This window comes from Melanostigma gelatinosum, assembly GCF_949748355.1.
Source record: "Melanostigma gelatinosum genome assembly, chromosome: 7".
NCBI classification, from domain to species: domain Eukaryota; kingdom Metazoa; phylum Chordata; class Actinopteri; order Perciformes; family Zoarcidae; genus Melanostigma; species Melanostigma gelatinosum.
The window spans coordinates 18,470,880-18,490,254 of NC_136640.1; the positions used below are offsets into that span (position 1 = coordinate 18,470,880).

General features: G+C 38.6%; 1 protein-coding gene across 1 annotated transcript; it reads right to left on the reverse strand.

Moving 5' to 3' along the window:
* Window positions 1-3,907: 3,907 nt before the first annotated feature.
* Window positions 3,908-13,169, reverse strand: trpc4b (transient receptor potential cation channel, subfamily C, member 4b; the record flags this gene model as incomplete). Its single annotated transcript, XM_079272292.1, has 10 exons — window positions 3,908-4,447; window positions 4,532-4,621; window positions 4,754-4,795; window positions 5,086-5,280; window positions 5,374-5,569; window positions 5,680-5,993; window positions 6,329-6,468; window positions 6,762-7,107; window positions 10,898-11,416; window positions 12,792-13,169. The coding sequence occupies 10 exons, from the start codon at window positions 13,167-13,169 to the stop codon at window positions 3,908-3,910; spliced, it is 2,760 nt and encodes a 919-aa protein (XP_079128418.1).
* Window positions 13,170-19,375: the final 6,206 nt, after the last annotated feature.

Here is a 19,375-nt window from a genome sequence, read left to right on the forward strand (position 1 = left end):
CCTCCAGACCCAGAGTGATGGGAGCAGACTCAGCGTGGGAGTTTATATACGAGTCTCATCCTCCACTCATGGAGGATGGCAAAATTTCATGTATGCATGGACCACCCAGAACCTCTTAAAAACCACATTCTATGAAAAAATATACTGTTTTTTTTTGGTGTGATGAATTATGATGATTAGTATTTAAATAACTTATGGAGGACTATTTAAAAAATAAAATAAACGAGACCACCATCACATTCACAAAATGTTTTGTAATAAGGATAAGGATAAGGATGTTTATTGTCATCGTACAAACATACAACGGAATTTAGTTGGCGACTCATCAGTACAGCAGCAACAGTTAAAAAGTGTATAAAAACATTAAGACAAGAAGATTTAAAAACAAGACATTAAATAAATATATACAAGATAAAACAAGATAAAGCACAGTCATCAATGGCTCCAAAGTGAAAAATGTGCTTGGTTACAGTGTCGTGTTATTGACTATGTTTGTTTGTTAATATTTGCCTCTTTATGCATATTTAAAGATGCACACATCTCACAGAAAGCTTTGTCATGTCAAAACATTCTAAACATGTTTATTTAACCTGTTTTAATATCTTTTTCAGACGTCACATTACAGCTCTAGAACACTGGCAGTGTTATTTGAGAATGCTTTAACAAAAGAGTAGATTTTATTGCATTGGAAAAAATTTAAACATAAAAACAATTTAAGAATTTAAAGCTCAATATTTGGTTTTAGATGGATTTAAGTAAATATACTTCTCGCTTTCAGAGACATGATGGCATGCATAATCCAGCTGCATCGCTTCTGTTAAAGAGTCATTCATTTGGACCGCAAACAAAGAAACATTGCATAATCTCTGCTCTGAAGAAATGCCAGAACACTGATCATATAAATCTTTCAGAATGTAGTCTGCTCCACCAAGTGGTGGGAAAGAGTGCAGGCAGTGAGTGTTAATGAGTATCAGTATTTTAAGTGGATAATATTTTTTTTACATTGGAGAGGCATTAAACACGGCGGTAAATCATGACCGCCCAACCGTAACACCCAAACTTAGATGTAAAGTCTCAGTTCTTTTCAGTTCTAAATCTGAAAACATGTACTTGTATCTCTACTACATAACTGCTTTTATCATTTTGTCAAATGTATTCTCATAAGAGCCACACCAACCTTTCAAAGCCACAAAACTGGATCCAGATCTCAAACTGATTGACAAGTCTTGTAACACAAATACTAACAGGACACAGACATTTGTACTTTAATGTCAACAATCACATCTTACAGAAACAGCACTTCTTGTTGTGAGCAATTGTCTGTGAATTGGCACACACTTGTACAATGTGAAATCCAAGAATTATTTGAAGAAAATGATAATAAGCTGCAACCTACAAACAACATGAGCACACATGTGTCAAACGTATTAAATCCGCTAATTTAAAATATGCTATTGGATCTTCTTGATTCCTTACTAATAAGCAAAAGGACATATAGCAGCAAACATTGTAAGTTCTTTAAAAGTGCAGCTGTTGTTAAGCTTTACCAGTGGGTGTTGTTACTCACAGGATGCCCAAGTGGCATCACTTACACCATTCACTCTGCCACATGTTGTCCAACCTCCTGGCTAGACAGATGTTACAAATGTGTGCAGTCGATTGTTAGCTTTACAATCTACATATCCAACAAAAGTAAAGTACAGACTCAGTACTGGCTTGCATGGAGGAATAATGGTACAGATGAACTAGCTGCAGTGATAATAAAATGTGTTTTTACACTTTCACATACACTTTCACACAAACACTGCATGTGTCACAAAGAATGGGAAAAGGTCTTGGTCATGGGTAGTTTACTCTCTTTGTATCTTGGTAGTAAGCTCCTTTTTGGAGCGGAAATTTAAGGAAAAAAAATGACATCCAAATAGGTTTGCTTCCTAAAGACAGTGTGATTTGCTCACAGCTGCTATGTTAACAGAAACCTAAAGATTGCTTGCAGTTTTAAGCTATGAAGGTGTGAAGTTGAATATCTGTGCAAATACCGAATATAAGTAACTAAACTTCGATAGCACACCAATACAATTGATAATAATTAAACCCTACTAATATCAATAAACACTGTATTTATAGCAACAATACAGTAATTACTGTACCACAATAAACTCAATGTTAGTGGTTAAAAGCTGCTTAAAGGAAGACCTAACATATGTATGTGAATGTTCTGCACAGATTGATAGGTTTTCTTTCACTTTAAAAGTATTCATGGGTGGGTGTCCAGTATTTATACAGTTATGCCATATTTATATATCTTCATTGAGCCCACAACACTCCACTAGTCTTTTATATTCTTACATATCACTAGAGGGCGCCTGATGCTTGATAAGTAGTAATAATTCAACACAAAGTATTGAGTCTTCTAACCACATAATCACGAAATTATGAGAGATAGCTGGAAAACAAATATAATCAGTGTTGTTAAGTGCTACATTTTAACAGTGTTAAGGCCCCTAAATTAATTTAGTTAATACTTTAAATCAACGTCAACATGCAGAATTGCCCCTTTCAGAATTATGTTATTATTGGATGATCATCACTCAGTTTACAGCTGATTGGAAAGGCATGCAGGATGTGAATAATGTACCAAAGAAGAATTCATTCTAAAACTAAGAGTGCACCAGAACCTTGGGTAATGCTTGTTCTCTGAAGGTCTGAAAGAGAGAAAAGTCTCTCAGAAGGAGGACGTCGATGTTAACTGTGCATCTAGTGCACTGTGTTAGAGGGACCACTGTATATACAGCCAGAGAGAAGGTAGCAAACTATTTACTGAAATCTTTTCTGCAATAAACAACATGAGAGCGAACATTCCAGCCAAAAAGCAACTCAAGTGAAAGGCCAACTTAAAAAGTTCAGTTGTTTTCTTCTCTGTTATTGTGCCATCTTCTCTCTGTCCTAATGTTAGCAATATGCATATTTTGAAATGGATAGAGAGTACAGCATGTTGAAAGGGGTGGCAACAAATGACTCAACAAAAAAATTTAGGAACAATGTTTTTTGAATTACATTCTCTTATTTATTTGCAGAGTAATTTCATTACATTACAAGGAATAAATAAAATAGCACAGTAACACACAGTTCAAATAAGGGCCCTTACGCCTGCAACTTATAGTACATGGCACACCAGGTTAAGGAATACAGCTCGCAACAAATCTCAATTACCGGTAGATTGCATTGCGTGCCTCTTCTGCTTCAACGACAGAATACCAGTAAAATATGTTGCTCTCACCCTAAACAGGTTATGGAGTTCATGGTGGAGTAAAAGAGAAGCTGAGTCTACACTCTGAACTAGCTAGGTGTTACAGTGCTAGTTAATCAACAGTATTATTTGTCCAAGTTTAATATAGAATATAGAAAGTATTAAATACAACTAAACTTCTGTTAACTCAGTGGCGGAGGAATGGATACTGTAAGTATACGATGAATGTTACTTTTCTAAAGACATAGAGAAGATGAATTTGCATATCACAGTCAGAAGTTCAAGGTGGATGATGATAGGCAGCAGGATGTCAGGGCTCTTTGGAATGAAATGCTCATGGTAAAATAAGAATTAGGAACTTGCTTCACAATTCAAGTTAGCCCTTACTGAGGTCTATCCTCTCTCAGTTTTGTTGTATCTTCTATCAATCAGAGGTGAATGCATGTAATATAATGTGAGATAACATAATATTACTATACCATTATATGTATTGCAGGATACAAGAGTATTTTAACTGCACATATGGTTTAACTTATAATCATGAGATAATACAATCATTTTTGATCAACTGTTTTACAAATGGTAGTTGAATTACTGAAAGTTTCAATCCAAAAATGTTTTAAATCATTTTCAAAATCTCTCCATTAAAAACACAAATTAATTTTCATATTTCTTTGGACCATTTTTTACTTCCTGAGTGTGTTCTTTGCAAGAAATGTCAATCTCCTGAATATCCTTGTCCACTTTCTGTAGGACTTCAACGATCACTCTCTCAGTCTGAAGGTGTTTTTGGTTTTGTCCACCAAATCCCTCCGTATCTTCCTCTGAGTATATTTTATCATATTTCGGAGAAGGGAGTCCCTGTCCCTGGAGGGAACCAGAATCGGAGACATTCTTGGATAGCTCCTTCTGAATCTGTCCAATGCTGGACAGAACAACTGAACCATGTGCTTGCCTGTTAGAGCCCACAGAGCTGGTGGTGGTGCCAGCTCCGCTCTGCAGGGTGGGGGAGGTGATGTCAAACACGTTTAGCTTCTGTTGAGGCTCATCGGTAGGGAATTTGGGAGAATACTTGAATGAGTTTCCAGGATAAGCCAAGCTGGAGCTTGCGACGTTACCTGCGACCCCACCTTGAGGTTGACCCTTCATCATTCCGAGGACTTCATAGCGGAAGCTGGAGATATCCTGCTTGAGCTCCTATCAAGTGTTGAGAACCAGGGATTAAACAGCAGAGATAACACAGCCATGAAAAACAAACTTGAGTAATTGACTGCATACTACCTTGAAATTCTCTTCTGTTAGACCTTCCTCTGTCTTGGCATCTCTGATCATTGCTGCAACATAGCGCTTCATGAGGTTCCTCAAAACCTCCTAAAAAAGATACATAACGTCTTGAGGTGAAAAACCATGGAATTGTTTTTACATAAAGTTTCATCAAAAATGACCAAAGTCAAAAACAATACATCAAATCTTTACAGTTCATTGAGTAATACAAGTCATTACCTGATACTCATGGTTTAATCTTACATTTTCGGCCGCACGTCTCTGAAACAAAAAGAAAAAATGGAACATCAACCAAGTGACATGTTATCTCAGTTTGCAATGGTAGGGCGAATTGATCTTACTTTACTTGCCCTTGCTTATTACAAGGTTTTATTATGTTGACTAACTTAGCGACTAATCAAATTCTGAAGATAACAGGTGATTTATTTTACTCTTCATTCTTTTGGAGCCACCCGCTTTGACTCTATAATACCAGACATGCATTGAAAACATAGAGTATGCAATGCATAGGTGACAACATAGATCAGAAGAAATATCAAATATCTCCTTACCCCCAAAGTTTCAAAGGTTTCAAGCCTTTTTAAACTTGTCCTCTTAAATAAATGTGTATATATCCATCCAAAAAAATTATAAATTGACTTTGGACTGGGTATGATATTGAATGGAGATGGCAAAGTTCCCCCTTCTTCAAAATAGCTCATCCATAATTTTGTTCTTGCAAATTTCCACTCTATATCTGCATGATCCTGAAAAGAAAAAAAAACTGAATTTGTAAAATAAACAATACAAGACAAATTAGTGTGGTAAAACTAAAACAATATGTAAGCGCTAGCACTCACAGCAATGTGCTGGTAGGAGTTGTTCATCATTGCAATTAGCATGTTCAAAAGCACTACCAGGGAGATGACGTTATACGTGCCAAACATGGTGCGGCCTACAAACTCAGTGAATTCATGGGGTGGGTCCACATTGGTCACATGGAGGGGAATCAGGCCAAATATAGACCAAAATAATGACTGCAGTGTCTCGAACAGCCTGAAAAGCAAACAACCATACATCACACAATGCGCTGCTGAAAAACTAACGGTGTAATTACTAACAATGCAGGTTCGTCAGGGACAAAATATTTGAAAACTCCAACTTGCGTTGAGAAGGCGTTGTTTTGAACATCACAGCGAATACCCCTGCATTTAGTGCCCACATTTGTGTCATAATAAAAGTAGAGTTGGTTAAGGCCATTTGCAAAGGCTATCAGCACGAGACAATAGATGAAGAGGAACTTGAGGATGTCCAGGAGCATGCGGCCCAGTGAGATCTGTAAGGGGCCCAGATGGGAGTTGGCAGTGAAAAGGCAAATGAGGCGCAAGGAGCTGAAGATGTTGGCAATGGCAAACAATGCCTCTGCAACCAAAGTCGGATGCCACATATCCCAGCAGTATCTCGCTTTGGCCCCACCGTACTGTAAAAAAGAAGAGAACAAGAACAATGAATTCATAGAATTCATAAAGAGTTTCCCCACTGGGGATTAATAAAGTTTTTCTAATAGACTACCATAAAAAATAGATGCTGCAACATTTCAAGTTTTTCAGCACACAAATGAACCGTTCTACTTTAAAGTACAATACTGTGATACCATTTATTCTCTCTTTCCTCTTAATAGTAAACTATGATTGAGGCTGCAACAAAGTTAAAAGCTGGGGTTAACATACCTGTTTTTTCAATTACATTAAATGCTGCAATCTTTGATATACTGTGTTAATAGTCAAATACCTTGCACTGTAAGATGTACAATACCTTTGTAAAGGCAACAATCTTCAGAGAAATGGTTGCAATATACAAGGTGTTCATTATGAAGTCCATTAAGTTCCACCAGTCATCTATGTAGTCTTGGAAACCACTATCCCACATCTGTTTGATCTCAGTCCATATAAAGCCTCGGAGAGAAGAACAAAAGGTTATTTGTCAAAACCATCAATCAAGTATACAGTAGAAAAGATAAGATCTTTTCCACAAGAAAAGATATGTGACAAACAACTGGTGTGCAGATAGAACAGTATGGTCGTGGTCACAGTAAGCACCTTTGTTTGACCTTTTTCAAATGTGTGTGTACAGTGTAGAAATGTACAATAGTGCACGATAACATCAGGATAAACAGCAGTCTGTTAGAGTGTGTGTGTGTGTGTGTGTGTATGTGTATGTGTATGTGTGTGTGCGTGTGTGTTGTTACCAAGCACCCAGGGCAGGATCAGCCATTCCACAATGGTGGGTGCTGGGCCTTGATAGTCTTGATACTTCGAGGGTTTAAAGGCTATATGCTGCGAGGCCAACAGGAGCAGGAAGAGGAAGGTCAGGTAGGAAGCAGTGTGACAGATGAACTTGATGAAAGGCTTACGGATGAATAAGCCATAACGGCTCTTTGGAGCGATCATGTAGAAGATGGAGAACAGTGGAAAGAGGAGGCCAATGAAGATACATGTGATGAGTTTCCCTGCCCAGTGACGCCTCCTCCAGCCTGGGAACTCATCATACCACTGAGATGCCAGCAGCTGCTGACAGTTGGGCTGAGCAACAAACTAGAAGTAAGAGAGAGACAAATAAAGACATATCAACTAAAAATGAACTACCTCCTTGTCTGTGAATTCCATTCAGAAAATGATGGACAAATCAGAACAAAGGCCATTAAGCTACCTGCATGAGAGACCTGCAAACTGTACACAAAAACAAAACAATACATATAAAACCATCAATTAACAAGACATTAAAGGCTGTATTCAAAATGTTTGTGTCATGGTGCTCACTGCACCACATAGTATCTCCCTAATGTTGGGATGTGAACTTGAATTAATACAATTATCTTGGAAATAACGATCTCAGTACCATCTCATCTCTATACAATGAAATAAATGGAGGAAAAGCTAACTAGCATATACATGTTTTGATTTAAATAAACATGTTAAATAAATTATAATGAGAACAATGTGCAACTTCTGTTGTTTTTGTTCTCTGCAAACAAAACTGCTGACATAATTGCTTACTCACTGGATAAATGTTTATTTGTACTATTATGTTATTAAGTATGCTAAGAAGAGGCTATATGTTTTTTATATTTTTGAGAAGATATAGTAATAGCCCGTGTTTGTTTTATGAAGTCTAAACTGCCACTGAAACTGGAGGTATAAACACCTCAAATCAGATTCTTCCTCAAAGTACCAAGCTTGTCTGTCCCCTACAAGAGGCTCAATAGGACATGTCCCAACTACCGGTACCTCCATTTTTATACAACAACTCAACATCTAGAACCTTCATGAAATCTCTAAAACCATCCTTCAGGAACCCCTCCAACGGAGGACATTGAACAAACACGTAAAATAGATTTCCATTTTTTTTCTTACTGTATGTTGTCTATTTTATTTTTAGCACAACTTATCTAACATCCAATCGCAAAAGTTGAATCCAATCACTACATGACTGTAGACTCGTATGATGCAAAATGAATAACAGACTTTTATCTTGTGAGCATGCAAGGCAAAAATTTCAAGTGGGAAAACATTTCCGAATTGACTGTGAGATTTGATATAAACATCTGCTGGACATCTGCAGACGGGGATTGAAGTTAATTTCAGTTTAACCAAGTCACGGCCAAATGGATGTCCATTATGGTTCTATAAAGCATTACATGGGGGATGATGAGGTCATCTATCAATGCAGAATCTGACATCGTTAATGTTTCCTATTCGTCCTTGTGAGATGTTGACTTGCCGTTACATGACTGGAGGCAAAAGGTGGCATCTGTTGGGAACAGATTTTGCCTGAGGACATTTTTGGAGGGTGAAAACCCCTTCTTTCACATGTCACACCACTCTCCTCCTAAAAAAATATAATTAATTCTGTCCTAAGGCATGTTCTTCGTGATGACATACTGTGTTAACTGTCAGTTTACGTTTCTGTACATGCATATTGTAGATATAAATACAACAAAAACATATTCAGCGATTACATTTTTTTATTCAACACTTGACCATGTTTTGCACTTGTTGCACTTGGGGAGTTTTCTGAATGCTTAACCATTACAGTGACACAGCAGAAAAGCTACATGGTTCTGACCCTTTTCTTAATTTTGTCTTTTACAGAGCTAAGAGCAAATCTCTATAATGCATTCTAATTGTACATTTGTGAAATAAAAGGTTTATGTAAGCAACAGCTGCTCTTCTTCTAACGGAGGGTGGTCAGAGTAAAACGAACCCATTAAGCTGTTTGTTTTATCAAGTTCAATGATTTTTCTTGATTCAGCATCACTACAGGACACACAGGCCAAGTATTTCAATACAGAAGATAAAGTTGTCTTATGCATTATTGCATCCAGGATTTTACTGGCTGAAAACTGACAGCATCTCTGTTTCCAAAGCTTGATTCAACTCTTAAAGAATTTGAATCTCAAGGAAGTCAAATCTCACTGCAGAATCATTATTATCATTATCACTGCAATTATTATTATTATTGGTAGTAGTAGTAGCAGTAGTAGTAGTAGTAGTAGTAGTAGTAGTAGTAGTAGTAGTAGTAGTAGTAGTAGTAGTAGTGTGGTAGTGCAGGGATGATCAATATAAAATGTAATCCACAATTGACCAAAGAAATCTTGTCCTAAACACCCATCTGTGTTAAAACAAATAGCCACTGAGCCCTTGAAGTTGAGCGGTAAAACCTTTTGCCATGGAGACCAATTGTGGCACAAGGGGCTGCTAACAGTCACACTGATCTTTCATTCTCACATTACCAACTGTCACATCAAAGCACAACAGAAAAGCACTGCATGGAAAGACTCTTAGATGCTGAAGGCGAGACCAAATGTAATGTAGAAGGCAAGGCAAGGCAAGTATATTTGTATAGCACATTTCAACAACAAGGTAATTCAAAGTGCTTCACATAAAACCAGAAAAGGAGATTTAAAAACAATTTAGCACATTCATTAAAACATTAAAAAACAGTGCAAGAAATAAAATGCAGTAGTAAAATGCAGAAATGCAGGAAATTGATTAATATATGAATTGAACGTGGTTCAATTAAAGGCAGCAGCAAACAGAAAAGTCTTCAATCTTGATTTAAATGAGCTGAGGGTCTCAGCAGACCTGCAGCTTTCTGGGACTTTGTTCCAGATATGTGGAGCAGAAAAACTGAACGCTGCTTCTCCATGTTTAGTTCTGACTCTGGGAACAGAAAGTAGACCGGTCCCAGACGACCTGAGGGGTCGGGATGGTTCATAAGGTAGCAGCAATTCAGAGATGTATTTTGGCCCTAAACCATTCAGTGCTTTGTAAACCAACAGCAGGATTTTAAAGTCAATTCTTTGTTGGACAGGAAGCCAGTGCAAAGACCTCAGAACTGGAGTGATGTGATCCACCCTCCTGGTCTTAGTGAGGACTCGAGCTGCAGCGTTCTGAATCAGCTGCAGCTTTCTGACGGACTTTTTACAGAGACCTGTAAACACACCGTTACAGTAGTCCAGTCTGCTGAAGATAAATGCGTGGACAAGTTTTTCCAAATCCTGTTGAGACATAAGTCCTCTAATCCTTGATATATTCTTCAGGTGATAGTAGGCTGATTTTGTAATTGTCTTGATATGGCTGTTCAGGTTGAGATCTGAATCCATAACGCAAGAAGAGCATTTAAGTATGCAACTACTACACACTGTATGCAAACAAAACCCAAAAGCTTGATGTAGTCTCTTTAATGAGTGGAACAAATAAAAGACAACTGCTGAAATGAGTCTGCACTTTATCCTGTTGTGCAGGAACCAACAGAAAAAGCAAAACAACCCTGAGCTTTCCTCTACTTGTGTAAATGCAGTAAAATGTTATCGTGCCACATTTCCTGACCTCCCACTATAAAGAGAAGTCATGTTTACCAGCTTCCATTGTTATCACCTGTTGCTGTGTTAAGCAAAAAAAGTTAGCATTGCATCCAAGGGATACATACTCCAGAAAAGATGGTAAAATACAGTAAAAGGTTCCCGCCCTAATTAAAATATTATGAGTATGTATTTCAGGGAAATGGCCATCACTTATTCCATCATTATCCCCAATTATCCAATTGTCACGGGACTGTCTTAGAGTGCTACTGTAATGCATTGCTAAGAGCCAGCCTGGCAATTAGATGTTGCTCTAAACTCCCTAAGGACATCTCCACCCATCTGAGGCCATTTACAACTCATCTTGGAACCGTTATCCAGTCCATGTTGTTATAATAATGCAACAAGTAGTCCTTGTGTGTGTGTGTGTGCCAGTGTTACCAAGACAAATTGTTATTAAAATACTGTTGGACACTGCAATAATGTGAAAAACAGGATATCATAATCTACAAAGAGCTTACCTCCTTCTGGAAATATTTGATAGCCAGCTTCAGTCGGGCCAGATCATTGGTGATCTCATCCATCATAGGGTTGATGTCATCGCGGTAGTTGAGGATTATTTCCAACTCTTTAGAGCTCCGGGTCTGGTCCAAGAGGTCCTTTGCAAATTGTTTACACATTCGGGCCAGTTCCTCATACTCTGACTTGAACTCGTTCTCTACTGTGCTGAGCTCCTTCAGCTCCCAGCTGAGTTGAAACGCCGTGAGGAAAGGATCTTCACTGGAGAGGGCGATAAGAGACGAGCTGGCAAGGGCCTTGTAGATGTTAAGCCGGGAGCGTGAGTGGCGTAGGCCGTCCACGTCTGAACTGGACAAACACTCCACACAGTTGCAGCGCACAGCATGTGGCTGAGGTATGGAAACACCTCGCTGCAGAAGTAGTTTGATGATCTCGTAGTTGTTGGTGTGGGCTGCAAGGATGATTGGAGTGATGTCTGGGGTGAAGTCTGAAAACTGTTTGTCCAGTAGAATTTCTGGAACCTTTTCAGGAAGCAGAGAGAGGCAAAGAAAAGTTAGGAGGAAATGAAACGGAATAAATGGGTTGCTTTTGAAACCCCTCACATGAACTGAAACAACTGGTTTGAATGGGTCTAATTTCATTTGCCTTGGGTCTCTGATGATCTTGTCTAACAGCAAGCACACAGCTAATGGCTTGTGGTTCAGCTGGCCTCAAAATATCTTCCTGGTAGGAAGCAACTTCATCCTTTATTTTTTTCCTTGTCTTCACATAATACACCAAGTCCATTACCAGACCCAGCAGTGTCAAAAACATACAGTATTTGCAAAGATGTCAAGAATTTGAAAGCAACCCAAACAGTGGAACATCACTATTTGTTGTAAAAGCGGTGGCAAAAAAAACAACAGTAAAGAAAATATAAGATTCCTAAAATAAACACAGCCATGTCTGAAACTAAGAACAGAGGAAAGCGCAATCATTTTGTTTCTTTCTCTCTATCAGTTTTAGACTGAAGAATAGAATGACTGAAAACCTGTCACTGATAGCTGACATAACATTGACCTAAATGGTTATATTGTGATCTCCTAGTAGCTTAAAAGTATAGCTGTCCAGCTAGTGATAGTTTTGAGGAATAGCAGGCATGTTACCAAAGTCTAGGAAAATCGATTTTCTGAACTGCATTTGTTTCTGACAGTTCTGGAGTGTTGTAGTATAGTCCAGGCAAGCAGGGTGGAGTCTGGACAGGTTTCCAGTGTTAAAACAAACGTAACGGTAGCGAAATATACTGTACTCTGTTAAGTATTTTAAATCTTGCTTTATAGGGTGAATTGATTCATTGAAGAATAAGAATACTTGTTGCTAAACAGGACAGCTAAGAATGTTTTGCATCAAAGCAGATTGAAGGCACCACATATTGTACATGTGCCCACTGACTCCTTTTTTCTGTACAGTACGTGCATTTGCAAGTCAGACAAACTGTGAGTAGGATGTTTTCAAAAAGAAGTATCACATAATAGAAACAACTCTATAAGCCTAACTGGAATTCGTAGCCGACAGTGAGACCCCATGATTCTTCTGCCCTAATGAGTAAGACGACTAAGTGCCCTACCTCGACAAAGGTTTCTGGAAAATTGATACACGGGTTGGTGACAAATGTAAATATGAGTGTACAGTACAGTAATCACAGGAGGCATAACTGCATGGGCAGGTTGGTTCAAATTCTATTACGGAAGAAATGCGGCTCAGAAAAAGTCTTGTGAACAAAGCTTGAAGTCCAAAAATGAATGAAATGGAATTGACCGATGCCAGAAAGGTTAGCAATAAACAACAACTTCAACAACAAGAGAAACCCCTGTGGGAATGTAAACTGTACATGTGATGTGCTCATGCATCTACTACCTGTTTTTCCCCACGGGGCTTCTTGTGGTTGAGCAGCAGCTCCACGGCCCCCACCACTTCTTTGCGGATGGCATGTAGCAGGGCATCACCCAAATATAAGTTAAAGCTGAGCAGCAAATCAATGATCTCCAGGTTCTCATTTTCAATGGCAATGAGCAGCGCTGTGCGCCCCAGGGGGTCGATGCAGTTGATGTTGATCCTGAAGTAGATCTCAGCCTCCTCCAGGGCTTGTTTCACACTGGCATAGTCCCCCTTCTCAACAGCACCCAGGTAGGCCTTCTCCAGGGCAGAGAGCTCAGACTCGGCTCGCACGATCCGCAGGGGGATGCGGTCCCTGTATGACGAGTTGTCAGTGTTCCTGTAATACAGCTGTGACATTGCTGCTACAGCTTTAAAGTCTCAACTGAGAATGAATGAGAAATTATAAGACAAGGGAGAATATGGAATCAAGTTTCAGTGTTAGCTCTCATGTTTCAGACACAGTGGGAACAGTATCAGTATGGAACCTCCCAAAACAGTCTTTCTATAATCATCTGAGCAATCTAACTAAATTAAAATGTTACAACGGAAAACAAAGCATTTAGGTCAGTATTAGTTTATAAGCTTATTGCTTTTTTGACAACGCATTTTGCCTAAAAAGATGTATTTGTCTTTTTCATTCAAATTATTGTTAAACATGTTATTGTTAAACTGAAAACACTCTTCCACTAATTAACATAAACATAACCTGAAACATGATTGAAAGTATTTTTTTCGTTCTCAGTTTACAACGAGATAACTATATAGATGATCAAAAAAAAAAGGACACATTTTCGTTAGAAGCGTGCGTAATCACTCATAACAACTCGGCCCCCGCAATAACATTGCACAAATAAAACACGGAAACTTTACCTTCCTCCTGTTTCTTTCCAGTTGTGATTAAATCAATAACCACTCGACGGAGAACCAGATGATGGGGCAGTCAGAAAGAAAACAGGCGCATCATCATCTTATCAGTAAAAGTCTCCACTGAGACTGTAACTTATCACTGGCATGGCCCCCTCCACCCCTTTCGCTCTCGCGTCTGTTGGAGCATGACGCAAATGTTACTGCCCCGTCCTGCACGTCTCTGCAAAATACACGCGTCGAATCAGGTGACAGACTGTATCCTCTTATATAAACTGTTAATCGGCGGACAACGCATCTTTAGCCATCACCGCCCCTTTTCACTTTTCTGTATCAGTGTAGCCTAAATTTTACAAGGTGTAAGGGGGAGTTTCCCATCGAGGCAACCAGTTCCACCTTGTTATCCACTATATGTAAAAGTTATACATTTACTTTTTTATTAATATTGTCATATTGTCCAACAACAATGCAGCGTTGACAGTAAAGGTATCCCTTTATCTTTGCTCACTTGTTTTCTTTTCAGGTTTTATTGGCTAATTAAAATAAAACGTATATGTATCGTGGACATATAGGAATTCCAATAGTTTATACGTATTTATTTATGCTTTATTCATTTATTTTTGACTGATTAAAATCGTGAAGCCATTGCTTGCTACTAATCAACAAAACCCATGCAGATCAAGCCCTTGTTAAAGTCTCGTTGATACCACTTAAGCAAGTTAAAATAGAATTCACGATATAATATGAGCTAAGATATGTTTTAAACAAACAAACAAACAAAAATAGTCATTCTGCAAATGTCTGCTTAAAGGTGTAGGCCCAGTCACTGCAGCACTAGACAACTATTCATAGGTTCACGAGATGCATGCACTTCAGCATCGTATTCTCAAGACGGTTTCCAAGAGTTCTGTGTCTTTCACAAGTGTATACGTTTACCACAAACACAAATAAGCATGTATATGCGAGACTCCTACCTGGAAAGGAGAGCACTTTACCCGAATGAGAGATGCGCGGACATAAACTTTCCTTATTCATGTGATCAATGATCAGCGAGTGACCTGGAGGGAGGAAGCCGCAGGTGTCCCTTGACGGAGCTCAACATTGCTAAGATTCCCCTGCTGGTGGCCTCTGAGAACTACTACTACTCTAACGGCGGATGACGTTATGTAAATATAGCATAAGAAAACACAAAACGACTGTACCACGACTGCTGCAACTGGCAGTAAACATTGGAGCCATATAATTTGACAAAACTGAATATGCTCAAATTTCTGAACATGAAAATACTAAATAGGTAATTACAGGTTACTCTACTTAATCTAGCCTGCTGCAAATTATCTCATCTGTCAGACATGTGAGTGTTGATGTAGCCCAGCTGTATTGGCAGTACCAGTGCCACAATGTCAATAGCTACATTGGGCATACCCTGCAAGAAATTTCCACACACGGTCCTGCAAATGTTTCACTATAAAGCCGTATTAGGAATAAAGGGAATCTGTCCGATGAATGCTAGAGGCTGCGAAGAACAAATTAATACAGGGATTAGCAGGATAATGTAGTAACATGAATTAAAAAGGGCAAAAAAGAGCAGATCAGGAAACAATGAGGTTGGAGGTTGACTGTGTCTAACAGGACATTTTACGGGAAGACCCTGAGATCCAGGTCCTCATTCTGTAATGCAGAAATCCAATATGCCTTGCGTCTCAGGAGGGCTTCTTTCAAGTTGCCTCCTCTTCTGAATTTGAACTCTCTTAATTCCAGTCGGAGGATTCTTCATATGTGCAAAACGCAGGGCAACTGGACTGTCTTTGTTCGCATTGTTTGCAGAACGATGTTCCGCCATAGTCTTTAGGAGTTATTTTTTTCTTACCAATGTGTACTTCACCACAGGCACAGTTGATGAGGTGGTTGTACAGGAAATCACGTTTTTTTTAGCTGTGCCCTGTTTAAGTATTCATAGGCACTATACCATGGAAGACTTGGAGTGGCCTCTTTCCACTCTTGAATCTGCAAATACTTCAGTCAATGCTGTGTTTGGTTGTTCATCATCATATCCTCTGTCCTTGAATCTTGCCTTCATATTATCCACCTGTTGTTCTAAATACTTTGGTGTGATACAGATCCGCTGTAGTATGTGAAACTAAGAAGTAGCATCCTTATTGTACCTTCTCTAATAAATGCCTATTTCAAATAAGGCAAGGAACCATCTGCATACCCTGGCCACTATTGGAGGATTTATGGTAATAGTTCTCTCATGGGACTACGGATGCAGAGAGGATGAAAACAAGCGGGCAGGCGCCTTAGACTAGTTAAATATGCAGCCTGACTAGAAATGCACAAGAAAGAAGGCCTATAAACACAGAAGACTGTTTGTATGTGAGAAACTGAACTAATACTTGCCTTTTAAGATTGATTATTCAGCAGATGAGGGCCATCACACAGTACAAGCACATGGCTCAATAGAGACAATTAATCAAACCCAAAGTCTTATAAAGTGTAATAATCTGGAGTGCTTCAGACAGCTTTGTCTAAAACTATGACTAAAATATGACTAAAACTGAAACTTAGACTAAAGGGAACTTATCCACTGTTGAAAATATATTATATGATGTTTGCTGGAAACCACAAGGATGACATAAACATCATTGGAGAGTATACTGGGGGTATAAAAACACACAGTGGGGCCACTGTGGGGCCACAGTGGGGCCACTGTGTATTGACTGCCATTACAACATGCTTTACTGCAACTGAAACATGCATGTGCACAATTTGCCCTTCAGTAATGCAACACATCTTTACACATGAAGCACATCATTTGATGATTGTAGTCCCACATACTCTGTTTCACACTGTGGCCTTCAGGGTTTTCCCAGAAATCAAACATCCCCAGCCTCTAACTGTTCTGTGTCCAACCTTTCTCCATCTTATATATTTGCACTGCAAGGACTGTTTGTCAATATCCCCCTCACCCCCTTGAGATACAGCTGATGTTTAAGTGTGTATAGAGAAATGTTTTGTCAATGGCACTTTGACCAAACCATGGTTTTGTGTTTTTCTTTTTGCTATTTTCCTGTGATTTCATTGAAGATGTTTTGTAAAGCTAAAAGAATGGGGTAAAAATGCTCTTGTGTAGATGCACTCCAATGTGTGCAGTCTTGCAGGTTTGACAAAAAAAAGTGCATTAAAAAAATATCTAGGGACAAAGTTCATTACAATCTACATAGGCATAGTAAACATAAATAAACAATAAAAAACGTATGATTATACGATGTCAAAATTGAGGATTTTGATCAGCATGTGTTGGGTTCTGGAGAAATGTGTGTGCTTTTGTTTGATTCTGGCAGATACTGTTTGTGTCCAAGATGCATTTGCCTCCCTTTGAATCAACAGAATCCCTCACTTACAGGACTTGTGGTTATTTTATCATCAGTGCAGCTATTATCACGCCACAATCGTCATGAGACATCTGCAAGGCAATCTTGTTTGTGCTATTACCAACTCCATCACAGAATACCAGCACCATTATCTGGCAGCACAGTGAGAGACAATATCATGAACAGACACACGATTTAATAAGACTTTTCACATTATGTACTGTGAAACATAGCTGGATGATATGGCTCTAACTAGAAAATGCATTTCCTGCTGAAAATGCGTTGGAATGCTGAAAGCTGAAATTAATCTCAAAAACATTGTTTTTAAATGACAGGTTATTAAATGACAGGCTTCATCACAAGCAGTTCAGTTAGAATTCACTCTCTGGGGCTTTTATTTTGAAATGGGGTGTGGGGTGTGGGGGAGAAGGGGAGAGGAGACAGAATCATAATGTTAGATAAACACAAACCGGTTATTAAATGACAGGCTCATCACAAACATTTCAGTTAGGATTCATTCTGTGGGGCTTTTATTTTAAAATGGCGTGTGTGTGTATGTGTGTGTGTGTGGGGGGGGGGGGGGGGGGTGGAGGAGGGGGGAAAGACCTCTAAAGATCCCTAAGACGTATTAGTAATTAGAAGAAGTAGTAGTAGTAGTATCAGTAGTCGTAGTAATAGCTGTAGTAGTGGTCGTAGTATTTAATATAACAGTAGTAGTAGTAGAATAAGTCGTAGTAGTAATAGTAAAGTCAGTTTTTGAAGTAGCAGTAGTAGTAGTACTAGTAGCAGTCGTACTAACAGCTGTAGTAGTATTAGTACTGGTGATAGCAGGAATAGCCGTATTAGCAGTTGTGGTATAAGTAATAAGTAGTGGTAGTGTCGTAATAGCAGTAGTGGTAGTAATAATATTTATGGTAGTAGTAATAGTAGCAACAGAAAAAGTTGAAGTAGTCGTAGTAGTAATACTAGAAATATTAGCAGTAGTAGTAGTTGTCGCAGTATTAGTAAGAGCATTCATTATTTCAACAAAAAAGCCTAATTTTGAGCGAAACGTTTAAATACAGTGAATCCATGAGGCTTTTATTTTGAAAGGGTGGGACTGGGTGGGGGAGGGAGGGGAATTCCCTAAGATCCTGAATGACTGTATGAGAGACACAGAGAGAGAGGGAGAGGAGTGTATGTGCGCGTGTGTCTGTGAGTCTGTGTTTATCAACATCACTAATTGGCTCAATCGCGAACACCTGTGTGCCTGAAGCCATTTGAAAATATTCTCCATAGAGATCCCATTGAAAATAAAAAGCTTAATAATTCAAAATGTTTAAAGGTTCGAAATATGAAAAGTCATAGCACCCCTTAACAGCATTCCAACAATAAAGAAACAGGATAACAATAGTTGGAATGCTTAACAGCATTCCAACAATAAGCGGGACATATTTTGTACAATATCACTTTAAAACACAACTCACTCATTATTATTAATATTAATTACTATGACCCAAATGTGACATCCAGGAAAAAAATTTAAAAAGTCGGATGTACTGTATTGCCAAAATGATTAATAGTGTAATGAGAGTCCATTCAGCTTACTGCTCTCTCCAGTGTAATACGTTTCCTATTGGTTTTAAGTATTAAAATATGAGTGAGTCAGTCTCAAAACACGATCTTCTATTTGTCACTGGGACACGAGAATTCCCCAGAAAGTGAGCACAGAGTCCCTTCAAGTTTCAAGTTCAATTTGACATTAAAGAAGACGAAGAAAAGGTATTTTCTAAAGCCTTTACGGCCACAGCGAATATGCCCATTGAAAAAGTTTATAATCCACAAAAATGTATACTTTTGAAGAGAAGAGATCAAGTTGCAGTTCCACCACAAATGAGAATTTGTAAACATCTTGAGGTGATGAATACAACATTAGAGCTTCCTGCTTCTGTGCACTTACAGCCAACTAATTTAAGGTAATAAATACTTAAAGGAAGTCTGCACACTGTAGCTCCCTTAAGTGCACATCCACAAGTATTGTATGTGGACGTGCCAATAAATTACACTTAAGTGTCACAACGGTGTCCACACATTTACTTATGTTTTTATTGATGTGCGTTACCCCTATGCATTGATTTTACTTCAAATCTACACATTCATTTTTGATGCCAAGTAGCATCCATTTTGGCAGCTCAGAACATGTTGCATTTTCTTGTCTTCTGAGGTGTTCATCCTTTAGATTATTTATTCAGCTTGTTAAATTTAATCTAATACAGTTTTATTTAACTGGGAAAGCATAATGGCCAATAAAGTATAGCTAAATTGACCCTGTCATTTTGTTGGGAA